At 42.2% G+C, this 14,290-nt stretch overlaps 1 protein-coding gene across 4 annotated transcripts in view; it reads right to left on the bottom strand.

Moving 5' to 3' along the window:
• LOC124012193 (roundabout homolog 3-like) overlaps positions 1 to 14,290 on the bottom strand; it is a 243,259-nt gene that overhangs the window by 22,374 nt on the left and 206,595 nt on the right. For all 4 annotated transcript variants that reach the window (XR_006834680.1, XR_006834681.1, XR_006834682.1 and 1 more), the window contains 3 exons: positions 6,854 to 7,056; positions 3,028 to 3,109; positions 1,400 to 1,568 (listed from right to left, as the gene is read on the bottom strand). Coding sequence is in view for 1 of the 4 variants with exons in the window: in XM_046325684.1 (XP_046181640.1) it covers positions 1,400 to 1,568; positions 3,028 to 3,109; positions 6,854 to 7,056 (454 nt within the window). In the remaining 3 variants the exon portion in view is untranslated. The remainder of the gene's footprint in view (positions 1 to 1,399; positions 1,569 to 3,027; positions 3,110 to 6,853; positions 7,057 to 14,290) is intronic.

The following is a 14,290-nucleotide window of genomic DNA, read 5'->3' as shown; positions in this document are numbered from 1 at the left end:
AGTATGCAAAGCTGTCATCAAGGCAAACGGTGGCTACTTTGAAGAATCTCAAATATAAAATATATTTTGATTTGTTTAACACTTTCTTAGTTACTTCATGATTCCATATGTGTTATTTCATAGTTTTGATGTCTTGACTACTATTCTACAATGTAGAAAATAGTCCAAATAAAGAAAAACCCTTGAATGAGTAGGTGTGTCCAAAATTTTGACTGGTACTGTATATATTTATTTTATTTTTGCCTTTATTTAACTAGGCATGTCAGTTAAGAACAAATTATTATTTTCAATGATGGCCTAGGAACAGTGGGTTAACTGCCTTGTTCAGGGGGAGAACGACAGATTTTTACCTTGTCAGCTCGGGGATTAAGTCCAATGCTCTAACCACTAGGCTACCTGCCGCATGCACATGCACATACACTGACATTGCTCGTCCTAATATTTGAAATGATATATATCCAGTATTAATTATTTCTTAATTCCTTTATTTTACTTTTAGATTGTTGTGAATTGTTAGATATTACTGAACTGTTGGAGTTAGGAACACAAGCATTTCGCTACATCCGCTGTCACACCCTGACCTCTGAGAGCCTTTTTATTTCTCTATTTGGTTCGGTCGGGGTGTGATTTGGGTGTGCATTCTAGTTTTTCTATTTCTTTGTTGGCCGGGTAGGGTTCCCAATCAGAGGCAGCTGTCTATTGTTGTCTCTGATTGGGGATCATACTTAGGCAGCCCTTTTTCACAGCTTAGATAGTGGGATCTTGTTTTTGCATTGTTGCTGTCGAGCGCTGCAGAACTTTATGTTCCGTTTTGTATTTTGTTGTTTTGTCGGAGTTCAGTTTCAAAAATCATGAACACTTTCCACGCTGTGCTTTGGTCTCATTCATCTAACGACGGACGTAAAACCCGCAATAACATCTGCTAAATATGTGTTTGCGACCAATAAAATGTGATTTGATTTTGATTTGTTTGATGTGGAATAAAAGCAAAGTGGGGGCAGCTGGGAGATTTGGGGAGTGGCTTAGCATGGGCCAGCTGCCAACCTAGCTAGGGTTGATTAGAATGTGAAAGGTGTCAGAGTCTGTGTGTCTGCAGGGAGGGGGGTGGGGGTGTGAGCCCTCCTGCCTGTCTTGCCCGGCGAACACGGCTCATGTGCTTACACACCATTAAGAAACGATGAGGGATGGCTGCACACAGCAACCTCTGGCTAGAGAGAGGGCAGTGGGCTGGAGGATAGAACATGTGTGTTCGGGAAAGTGTGTCTTCAGATGATTCGTGTTACTTCTAAGAAAAAACTTTTTTCAAATCTGTCTTTCTGTCTGTTCTACAGAATGTACCACAAGGTTGAGCCCTACAGAACACAGCCCAGGTCTATCTTCTACTGTCGACTCCACCCACCTGAAGGCCTCAATGATGTAGGAGGTGACGGCAGCCCCCCCCTCATGGGCGTTGGGCTGCCAGGTGAGGGTGACACTGTTGCGGGTCACGTCGGTCACCACAGGTTTCTGGGGAGGTCCCGGTAGCTGGAAGGGTTCTGATGCCTGGGGCACAGACGAACCTCCACTCTCTGAAAATCACAATCAAATCAAACTTTATTTAAAATGCATTTAAAAAGAGACAATAGAGACAGAGGATGAGAGGGTAGCTGGATGGTAGTGAATATCCTATATTTAGTAGTACCATTCTCAATATAACTGTTGTTGGAAGCCTTTTTGTGGTCTAAAGAGTTACGAATAAATAATTCATGCAATAAGGTCAATTCCATTTAAATTCTGTAATTATGAATTGAAAAGCAACATTATTGTCAATAAGGAGTTGAAATGGAACCGACACCCCAGCCCTGATCACAGTAACTGACTGACGGACTGGCTGAATAACAGTTTAGTTGTGAATTATCAGAGTTTCTGTTTGGTTGGTTTACGATGCATTAGTAGGCACTAAATACCATCTTATCAATTTTCATCAAACATTAGCATTTCATAACAGCGATAAGACACTACTTATTCCAACTCATCATCCCTCTGCTTCGCCATGGGCCAAGCAACGCCCCTAGGTGTGATTTCAACCACAATATCACAAGACCTCTGCCTTATTTCTTGATTCAATGATCTTATATGGGCATGACTGTCACGGATCTTTCTGGAACACACCTGGCCCCTATTCCCACTGATTGTATTTGTATATATTTGCCCTTTGGTTTCCATTTGGGGGTTGATTATTGTTCCAATGTCAGTTGGTGCGTGTGAGTACCTGTGCTGTGTGTTTTGGGCTTTCGTGCCCTTGTGGATTGCGCAGATGATTACAGGTCTCGTCCCATGTGGGAATCATTGTGCGCATGTTTTATTTATTCAAGGTACTCCTAGTTTTTTTGTTTGGGTTTCTACCCTATGTTTCTGTTACATGTTTGTTTGGTCTTCGTCCCCATGCCTTTACATGGCACGCCGGAATTTGTGCTTAATTTTTTTTTTATATTACGCATTCCTGCGTCTGTCTCCCAAATCATTGTTACCTATGTGAGAGAATAATCGACCATTATGGGAGACAGCGGGAATGGCCCATCCGACAATGCTGCGACTGGTCCATCTGGCATTGCTGCAACTTTGGCAGCTACAACTGGCCCGTCCGACGATGCTGCAACTAGTTTGTCCGGCGCCACTGCTACTGGTCCGTCCAATGCCGCCGCAACTTTGGCAGCAGCAACTGGCCCATCCGACGCAACTTCAGCAGCTGCATCGGGTCCTGATCGACCTGCAATGCATTCCTGTGATTGTCCTCGAGGCTGGTGTCGTTGCTCTGCTGTCACGGATCCCCCCATGCCTTTACACGGCACGCAGTAATTTGTGCTTAATAATAAAAACTATTACGCATTCCTGCGTCTGTCTCCCGATCCTTCATGCCAATGTGACAATGACATGGCAGAGGCAATCTAAAACTGTAGGGAGGAGTTTATTACAGTAGATTTACCATTCACTGTGTCCGTGTGCATGTGTGTGTGTGCGCGCGTGTCTACGTGTGTGGGCATTTACCTTTAACAGTGAGTACACCGCTCCACATCGTTTCTCCGCTGGAGCTGGAAGCCACGCAGGTATAGGCCCCAGAATCGGTTTCCTGGCAACAAGAGAGAGGGCCTAGTTAACATCGGTGTATATGCACAGAAGCACAATGCCTTTGCCTTTTCACATTCAGGTGTTCTGGAGCAAATCTTTCCAGATAAGTCAACATGAACATCTACCTCGAATCTATGGGCTATCTGTAGTCTCCAAAGACTGTTAACTATGTATAACAATTCTGTGTATCTCCCCAAAGATACCCATATATTTTATTGCTCTGATCTAATAAGTACTATTCTCATAATGGTTAATGGGGAACTATTCTATTTACAGTATGGTCTATTGGAACATAGTTGTTGGATATGTACATGTGCACTCATATGGTCCCATGAACATTAATAAAGAGTAACATTACGCTTTGCTGTCAATGAAGTCTCACATGTAGCTGTAACACTGGTAGCTAGTCCCTTAATAGAGAAACCACAGTTCCTCAAAAAGGGTTTGGAGCATATGTGCTGTTATTTTAGTTTTCTTTACTATAGCACCTCTGGGCCTGTGCACATAAAGCGTCTCGGGTTAGAGTTTCTGATCTAGGATCAGGTCCCCACTGTCCATGTAATTGTATTCATTAAGATCTAAAAGGCAAAACTGATAATAGATCAGCATTCCTACTATGAAAGACTTTATAAATATGGGCCCTGATCCTTTGGTACCAATGTGAGAGTTTTAAGGGGCAATCTGCCATTGCTAGATACATTTTTGGACTTATAAATGTATTATATCTACCAATTGATTTTTAAAGAACACTAACTTATAAATGCCTCATAAGCTTAGTTCAACTGTTGTACCCCAAAGTTTAAAAGAGGTTAAAGGACTGTTCACATTATGTAGACAATGGTATTGTGCTGGGCATAATGAACATGACATTGAAAAGAGGTGGAATATGTAACCAGAGCGGTCTGCTAACTTCTGCGGCTCATACAGCACTTCATATTTCTGTGGCTCTGACTGTGCTGCATACTGAGCACTCAACAGTAAGCAGCAATACGGGCTGATGATCCATGGCCATGCTTCTAGCAAGGGAAACGGTGTGTGTGTGTGTGTGTGTGTGTGTGTGTGTGTGTGTGTGTGTGTGTGTGTGTGTGTGTGTGTGTGTGTGTGTGTGTGTGTGTGTGTGTGTGTGTGTGTGTGTGTGTGTGTGTGTGTGTGTGTGTGTGTGTGTGTGTGTGTGTGTGTGTGTGAGAGAGACTAAGTGTAGGTCATTAAAAATTCATTGGGAAGCTCAGAGCTAGACAGGGGCTAGAAATTGCTCACAACAGTGGAAGATGTAGAGACTTTAATTTGCAGACAAGGATCTAATGATGGTGACAGCTCACGGCCACCCGCTTGCAGGTTAGTGGGCTACACAATCACACAAACACAGATTTCAAACTAACAACTTGGTTTTCAGACCTTTTGGTTAATTTAAAACCACTATTATTCAAAACAAAGCGAATTAATTATGCAAAGCACACTACAAAAACACAAAGCGAGACAACACAATGCAATCAATATAATGCAATGTGGTTGGTGCTTGGATGCCAATCCACTAGTGTGTGTGTGTGTGTGTGTGTGTGTGTGTGTGTGTGTGTGTGTGTGTGTGTGTGTGTGTGTGTGTGTGTGTGGCTGGCCAGTTGCAGTGGCGATGGCATTACACAAGTCTAAGTGCCCTGTCTAAAAGCCCCAAGAGAGACAGGAGAGGTGACTCCAAGTCGAACAGTACATCACTCTTCCTTCTCTCTTCCTATAGGCCGGCTGACCCTGAACGGACCTGTATGGCAGCCAAGGATGTGGCTGTCTGTGGCGGCAGGTCCATGTTGGTGACTGGTGATTGGAGGAGAGGAGTGGGAAGGGGTAAATGGACGGGCATCTAACTATTAATCATGGTTGGCAGCTTTGGGTGCTGCCCTAAACAGATAGTTAAAAATGCATGAAGGAGGCAAGAGTTTTTTATTTTCTCCACATCCTCGATGTTCTGATATCATCTCAAGTGCACTCTTTATCTATATTGTAGCATCTTCCTTGACTTCTTCTGTTTCTCTCTCATCTCAATATCCTGTCTTTCTTTCTCATCTAGTTTCTTTCCATCCCCCTCGTTCTTGCTCTGGTCCCGGGGTAATGGGCATCTCTTCAGTCACAGAGAGGAACAAACTGACCATCTGTCGGGTCCCCTGCCCTCTCTTCTCCACCCCACCCTCCTCTCTCACCTCTCCTACTCAACTTCCTGTGCCCCACTCTGCTTTAGTTAAAAGATGAGCGCCCTGATAAAAGGGAAGGAGAGCAAATTAAAAACAAACAGGGACAGTGTCCAAGTTTCAAAAAGATAGAATTGGATGTGAGATGTGAGAAATTCTCTAATACAGTCATTAGGGAAGTACCAAAGAGTGTTTTCTACATATTGAGTGCATGAAAAATGTTTTGGTTGTCACACCTTGGTTATAGTGTTTTGTGTTTCGTTATATATTTGGTCAGGCCAGGGTGTGACATGGGTTTATATGTTGTGTTTCGTATTGGGGTTTTGTAGGCATTGGGATTGCGGCTGAGTAGGGGTGTAGCTTAGGTTGGCTGACTGAGGCGGTTCTCAATCAGAGTCAGGTGATTCTCATTGTCTCTGATTGGGAACCATATTTAGGTAGCCGGGGATTCGCTGTGTATTTCGTGGGTGATTGTTCCTGTCTCTGTGTAGTGTTCACCAGATAAGCTGTAATTAGGTTTCACGTTCCGTTTGTTGTTTTGTATTTATTAAGTTATTTCATGTATCGCGATTCATTCATTAAAGAACATGAGTAACAACCACGCTGCATTTCGGTCCGACTCTCTTTCGACAAACGAAGAACGACGTTACATTGGTACATTGAGATGCTTGACTTAATCTTTTTTCTCTCTTGGTCTCTCCTTCTTGGCCTCTCTCAAAACCCCTACAAGGATTTAATTAAAGTCATGGCGATCGTTAATCACTCTGGGCCCAACAATTAATTAATTAACGCGTCAGCTGGTCCCGAAGCTCGCCACACACACACACAACCTGCGGGTTGCAGGTGCAGCCCGCAACCCCAGAGAGCTCTTGGTAGAATGTATATCATTATCCATGCATATACTACCACTAAAGATTGCACTCGTTCATTACCTTGGCGAGTATGCATCACCGCCAAGCTTTATGACGCCACAGAAACTCGACCACCAATCACTAAATCACTGACTCACCCATAAACCATAAAAAAGCCACTCTGCCAGTACTCCAATATTAATATCTGCCTCTCAATTAGATTGCATTAGATTGCTGAGTTGTGTTTTAGAATGGATGGCTACTATGACCTGTATGACGCTCAATGAGTAAATATCAATATATCAAATGGACAGGTTGCTTTGCCGTGGCATCTCAACACTGCTATGCCTATTGCTGTGACTGGCAGTGAGTCATAATAGTACAATGAATGAATTTAAGCTAAATACCATTAAGGCTGGGAAGTTGATTGGATTGCATTGGAAACAGCACTCAGTTGTGACTGCATGCGGTTGCTTAGTATCACCTAGGAGAATTAGCTCAGAAGATTGGCCATGATGAGACTTGGAGTGCATTGAGAGGAAATGTGAAGCGTTTAATTTCATTTACTAATATCCAGGGAGTGATGGCATTTACGAAGGAGGATGGAAAGAGAATCAATGGGAACATTCTTGCAGCGTTCATGAGCATTATTGGGAACATTCTTTCTATGTTCATAAGAATTATTGGGAACGTTCTATTTAAGTTATTTCCAGGTACCTGCAGGTTTGTGATCTGGAACATTCCGTTCTCCATAAGGCTGACACGCTCATCTCCCAGGATCCTCTGGCCATCCTTCTCCCATTGAATGCTGGGCAGAGGGTTGCCCATCACGTGGCACTGTAAATGGGCCGTGGAGCCCGGCTCCAGCGTTTGATTGGCCGGTCCTTGGCGGATGATGGGTGGGACTCGGTCGGAGGATGCTGTGTGGGGGAGGAAAGGAGAGAGAGATACGTTACGAGAGAAGGTAGTTGAGTGTGTTCTCTTGGAGGACCATCCTCCACCAACCAGCTACAGAATACAAACACATTGCTATATATTCATGAGATAGCTGTTTTAGAGATCATAGAAAAACTAATATACATAAATGAATCGTTATAGTTCATTAACGTAACAGTTATGGCATGTTACGTTAATGTATCCTAAACATTTGCAGCATGGAGAAACCTTGAAGCCGCCAGTCACTTAGCCTTGTTAAAATACTCCAATCCGGTGGCCTCCCGAGTGGCGCAGCGGTCTAAGGCACTGCATCGCGTCACTTTGGTGCATCACTTCGATCCCAGGCTGTGTCACAGCCGGCCATACCCATGAGGGCGCACAATTGTCAGTGTTAGGGGAGGGTTTGGCTGGCTGGGATTTCCTTGTTCCATTGCACTCTAGCGACTCCTTGTGGTGGGCCGGGCGCCTGTAAGGTTACTTCGGTCGTCAGCTGGTCTGTGATTTTTAAACTTTTTTTATTATTATTTTATTTTATTGAATATCCAAAACATACAATATACTGTTTCCAAAATAACCGTTTTTTTTACTACAATAATTTTGCAGTTGAACTGCAGTTACAGTGCAGTATAACTGCAGGACCCGCTAACGGTGAATGATGAACTGGAAACTTGAAAGAGTCATGGTTCTATGAGCCTCTCGTTCACATGTCGTTCACCATAGGGGGCTTATTGGAGCTGTCATTGTGACTGAGACTTGTAAATGTGTGATTAAACAATGTACATTTGATAATTGCTAGGCAAACAAATATGAGGTCTAATTGTGGCTGCAACCGGACTAGATTGTGAACGACTCTTGGCGGAATGCATTGCTTGACTGCTGTGAGGCTGATAAGTAGCCTGATGACTCACACTAGCTAATGGTAATAACTAACCCTGCTTTTATAGTTAAAATGCCGAAAAGCGGTTGGGTTCCGTTTTGTTTGAACAATGGTAGGAGAAAACCACCAAATCAAGTTTCCTCAACTGGCCAAGGACCAGGTTAGACATAGTTTCAGGCTATATGCCGCAATGATGATGTAAATCTGTGGGTTCCGGTTACTCGATACATTTGTGTGTTCAAATCACTTTATTCACAGTAAGTCGATGATTGGCTGAGATAATGAGTGGGCTGGACATGCAGAGAGATGAGTTCGGATTGGTCTGCCATGTAGCACGCTTCTGTGTTTTTGAACTGGTCAGTATGTGTAGGTAATCCTGTCTAACCTGGCTAATTTTTGTATATATATCGTGTAATAGAACTGCATACGTGTTGTTGCTCTCCACTTTCTGGAGGACCGAGTTTTGAAATCAGTGGAATTAGAGTATGATAGTTAAGGAGCCCAGTCTCCGTATTACATCTTCAAATTAAGGGCAACCATGGCATCCGTGACAGAGGGAGAAGCGTCCATCCATGTATACGGGTAAGATAGTCTGGCTAGCTACATTTTCAGATATTACACGTTTCTAAATTTGTCAGAAAGTTGTTTTCATATCAAGTTAGTGTACTGTTAGCTCACTAGCTATTGTTACTTGGCTAGCTCGCTAGCTAACATTACAATAACAATAACCGTCAAATTTAAGAACGCTCAACACCCGTTGAATATGGCCGTTGTCAGTAAACGTTGGCAAAAAAAGCGTAATTAAATTGTTGCCAGCAGCACAGTTGCAATCACCAACGCTCTGGATAACATAAAAACAGCCTAACCAGCTCTGCTAGGGCGAGTAAAATGGTCAGAGTGAGCTGTTCTCTCATTTGTATCTGGAAATAGTTAGAAAGCTAGCCAACGTTGGCCAGTTAGCTTGGATGCTTGACTGCTGTTGTTAGGTCAACTAGCTAACATTACATGTATGATCTGTGTTGTAATATTATTCATTTCTCAGAGCCATTTAATTTGCTAGTTATAGCCTAATGTTAGCTAACTGACATTGAGACTGTTGGTTAGCTACCTGCAGATTCATGCAAAGTAGTAATGTCATAAATTGGGATTATGGTTCATTGTTTAGCTAGCTAGCTAGCTACATGTCTTAGCGAAAGATTCCACTATGCAGGTAACCATTACAATAGAATGTTAATGATGTCATTGTGACAACTGTTGATAGATATAGCTGGTAAATTTGCTCTGGCTTTTTACTCCGATTTCAGAGCACTCTCGTCTGAGTGTGCAGAATAACTGATGAATTTACGAACGCTCCACACCCGTTGAATATGGCCGGTGTCAGTAAACGTGTGCAAAAACCGTAAATTGTTGCCAGCAGTCACCAGCGCTCTGGATAACATAAAAACAGCCTAATCAGCTCTACCAGGGCAAAGAATATGGTCAGAGTGAGCTGTTCTCTCATTTGTGTCTGGAAGTAGCTAGCAAGCTAGCCAACGTTAGCCAGTTAGCCTGGGTGCTTGACTGCTGTTGTTAGGACAGAACGCTCGGATTAAAGAGATGGTTGGGGTTAAATCTTAAGAGGGCGTGAACGATGCTGAATGGGTGTAGACAAAGAGGAGCTCTCCAATAGGTGTACCAAAACATTCAAAGGCCATTTTCTCAAAAGTGAGGTTTTCCAAGCAGAATTACTTTCCCATTGTTCCTCAACTGTAGTGTGTGATATACCATTTTCTAGCTCTGAGTCGCTACATTTATTCAATGTGAAAAACACCATTTCAAATGTTGCTACATAAGACCGAATCGAGGCGATCGGTTACATTTACAAAAAAATCTTCATATTGCTTTCTCCCATTAGACAGCAATGTTATGGCTTAACATGCCAAAGTAGCACTGAATAGACCTGGAAAACTATTTTTGTGTCGAGCGGCGTGAGGGAGGCGGAGGACCATGAATAAGTCATTGACGAGTCATTTACTTTGGCATTTACCATTCCTCCTCCAATGCATCTAAAAGTCCTAATGGTAAAACCAAGGACGTTGGACTGTTGGGATTGTGTACAGTACATGCTGAAATTGGGTTTGAGATATTGGACTCCATTCCAAGAGGCCAATGGGATACTTTTATGAAATAACATATTGGAAAGGAAACATAATAATTCACAACATACCACCAGGATTGTGGACACAATTCCTGCATTTGCCACATCACATATTATTTATTTTATTTATTTATTTAACCTTTATTTAACTAGGCAAGTCAGTTAAGAACAAATTATAGGAGGGTTTTATAAATAAGCATCAATCAGTGGGTCTTGTGACGGGTATACAGAGATGACCAGTTCACAGACGAGTTGGTACTGGTGTGGCATTGGTACTATGTGGCTTTTTTTGTGTGCTAAATAGCCGTATGGCGTAAGTGGATATATGTCAATCTACCTTCATAGAGGCTGAAATATGGGAAGGAGGAGCGGAGTGTTTGTGTGCATGATTGTTTATATGTGTGGGCCTGTGCCTGAATAGTGAACAGTGTCCACAGATGAACAGTATAATTATCGTTTTAATTGCATTGGCACTCTCTGCATTGACTCTTATTGAGTAATATAGAACACAAGTAGTACAGTATGCAGTTTACATCAATAGTGTACGCCTTGCCCCTTGGCACTAAATCCCATCCCTCCATAGACTGTCCATCCTGTAGTGAGGCACAGGCCCTGGCTATAGGCTCACTAAACCACCATTGCCCTGCAAACAGAAGCAAGCCAATGGACATGTATGTGTCTGTCTATGCCAACTCTGTACGTCTGTGTGTACACCATCACGTAAATTACTGTGTGTGTGCTGACATCTTACAGAACAACATACAGTTTCAACGTCACCTAAGTACCACTGTACCTCACTTTCAGTGTGTAGTCTATTGACATGAAGTCTGCTCAATGACATTTAGTCATATATCATTTTTAAAAGTTTTTTAAATTGTGTGTTTTGATTGTACCCCAGCCAATGTCGCCAAAACAAATCATTAATACAAAATGTACCTCAAAATGTATAACAAAACTACAGACTTATTGTATCATCATGAGACAAATGTCTTTCTACGGGACCCAGAAATACATTTTTTATGCTGAAGCCATAGCTAGTGATATTGTTGGTTTATGAACTCAAACACCATGGCTGAACTATGACAAGGGGAAAATGTGAAAAAAATATTTACCATTGAGCTGTAAGCATAATGTACATTTAGGTTGTTGTCTGTATGCTAAGCTACGATATTCTAGCTAAGGTACAGTGCTTTGAGGCAAACACGGAGCACAAATGCATCTAAACAACAGTTTATCCCCTTCCCTATTTGGCACGGCAGGACGATGGGAGCATGTGTTCCCGGCGAAGTTCATTTGCATAGCGCCATTCTGACTTGTGCTTTTTGACTACGTCTCGTGTTACCTCCTGCTGTTTGTTCATTTGGGGGACTGTGGGGGGGCGACAATGTTTTATGTTTGATGGCTTTGAAGAATCTTTAATTGATTTGGGTTTAAACAATTGTGAAGGAAGTGATGGAGGGGGGGGGGGTACTGGGGGTCTAGTCCATTGGCTAAAACAGCAGTCCATGACATATATCAGCATAAAAAATTATAATTAGGTAGTCGGAAATAGACTAATCCCAAATGGCACCCTTTTCCCTTTATAGTGCACTACATTTGACCTAGGGCTCTGCTCAAATGTAGTGCACTATAAAACAATTACAGTGCCATTTTGGATGCATCCAAAGTGTTAGATGGTAATGGGATATGAATGTGGGTTTGTACGAGGAAGGGCCTGGGTTGGGTTTAGGATATTGGTTATTGGCTGTGTGTGTGATAGTTGGATCGGGCCTGTGTCTCCTGACCCCTCCTGTCCCAGCCTCCAGTATTTATGCTGCAGTATTTTATGTGTCGGGGGGCTAGGGTCAGTTCGTTATAATTGGAATACTTCTCCTGTCCTATTCGGTGTCCTGTGTGAATTTAAAGTGTGCTCTCTCTAATTCTCTCTTTCTTTCTCTCTTTCTTTCTCTCGGAGGACCTGAGCCCTAGGACCATGCCTCAGGACTACCTGACATGATGACTCCTTGCTGTCCCCAGTCCACCTGGCCGTGCTGCTGCTCCAGTTTCAACAGTTCTGCCTTATTATTATTGGACCATGCTGGTAATTTATGAACATTTGAACATCTTGGCCATGTTCTGTTATAATCTCCACCCGGCACAGCCAGAAGAGGACTGGCCACCCCACATAGCCTGGTTCCTCTCTAGGTTTCTTCCTAGGTTTTGGCCTTTCTAGAGAGTTTTTCCTAGCCACCATGCTTCTACACCTGCATTGCTTGCTGTTTTGGGTTTTAGGCTGGGTTTCTGTACAGCACTTTGAGATGTCAGCTGATGTACGAAGGGCTATATAAATTAATTTGATTTGATTTGATAACCCCCTAGGGATCACTAACTCCAGGGAAACTCACGCTAGGTTTCTATCCTTACAGATTAGCTTTCATACACACACAAACTGGCACACACTCACTCACACAGGAATGCACAAGCACACACACACCAGTGGAGGCTGGTGGGAGGAGCTATAGGAGGATGGGCTAATTGTAATGGCTGGAATGGAATAAATGTAATGGTATCAAACACAAACATGTGGAAACCACGTTTGACTCGGTTCCATTAATTCCATTCCAGCCATTACAAGGAGCCCTCCAATAGCTCCTCCCATCAGCTCCTCCCATCTCTGACAACAAATACATATTGACATGTAATAATAAAGGATTTTTCATGCTGGGAAACTCATATTAAACACCAAAGGTATTCACTAAATTGATGGTTTATAATTAGGATAATGCTTTTTTTAGTTTATTTTAAAATCATCTTATTTAATTATTTTATATATTTTACATTGATAAGGCCACACAGAGGGCCAGAGCTAATTACAGACACCTGTAATAATCTAAAGTACCCAAAAGGGCCACTAGATGTCTTGTGATAGATTATAGAAAATCCTTGAAATATACCAAAATTTTGGCAGTTTACTGGTAAACTTAGAAAGTTTGCAAACCTATATCTCCCTTTGCAACCATATACAGTATCTGACATGTTGCATGTTAATATGCCCTGATTTTGTCAAATTTGTCCTGAAAATGCTCTGACGAGGGAAAACATTTTTTTGGCTTGGTTGAACCATACAATGCTGTAAATGTGCAGTGATTGGTTGAAATTGTGAGCCCTCTTTTTGTACTGTGGTGATGCGTCAGTTTTATGTGATAATATTGATATGATTTGCCAACTATGGTCTCTTGGCCCTCCCATCCCTACGGGAGGGCACCTCCCACTCGGCCCAGTCAAAGCTCTTCTCTGTCCTGGGACCCCAATGGAATCAGCTTCCCTCTGAAGCTAGGACAGCAGAGTCCCTGCCCATCTTCCAAAAAACACAACCCTAGCTCTTCAAAGAGTATCTTAAATAATCTCACAGTACCCACTCCTAACACTTGCACTTGACTCCCCGCCACTAGCACTGACTTTGCTGATAGCTACTTTGAGGAAAATTGTACTTACTATGACTGAGACATTTGGTTGTCCCACCTAGCTATCTTAAGATGAATGCACTTACTGAAAGTTGCCCTGGATAAGAGTTTCTGCTAAATTACAAAAATATAAAATGTAAATGTAATGATTTGACTGCTTTATGCGGAAATAGTGCATTGATTGGTAAAATTTGCAAGGCCTTGCATAATATGCATGGATTTGTTGATTTGACCAAAAAACATGCGATTGCGGAATCCTGGATGGACTGATATACAATAAGCTCCAAAAGTAGTGGGACAGTGACAAATGTTTTGTTATTTTGGCTCTGTACTCCAGCGCTTTGGATTTGAAATTATACAATAACAATAAGGTTATAGTGCGGACTGTCCGCTTTAATTTGAGGGTATTTTCATTCATATCGGGTGAACCGTTTAGAAATTACAGCACTTTTTGTACATAGTCCCCCCTATATTAATGGACCAAAGGTATTGGAACAAACTCACTTATGTGTATTAAAATAGTAGAAAGTTTATTATTTGGTCCAATATTCCTAACACGCAATGATTATATCAAGCTTGTGACTCTACAAACTTGTTGGATGCATTTGCTTTTTGTTTAAGGATGTGTTTCAGATTATTTTGTACCCAATAGATATGTATGGAAAGTTATCCATTGTGTCATTTTGAGGACACTTTTATGGTGAAAAATAATATAATGTGTTTTTAAACATGTCTATAGTAATACATGCTAACCTCTCACC

Source organism: Oncorhynchus gorbuscha, linkage group LG02 (assembly GCF_021184085.1).
Source record: "Oncorhynchus gorbuscha isolate QuinsamMale2020 ecotype Even-year linkage group LG02, OgorEven_v1.0, whole genome shotgun sequence".
NCBI classification, from domain to species: domain Eukaryota; kingdom Metazoa; phylum Chordata; class Actinopteri; order Salmoniformes; family Salmonidae; genus Oncorhynchus; species Oncorhynchus gorbuscha.
This window is presented reverse-complemented; position numbering and strand designations above follow the sequence as displayed.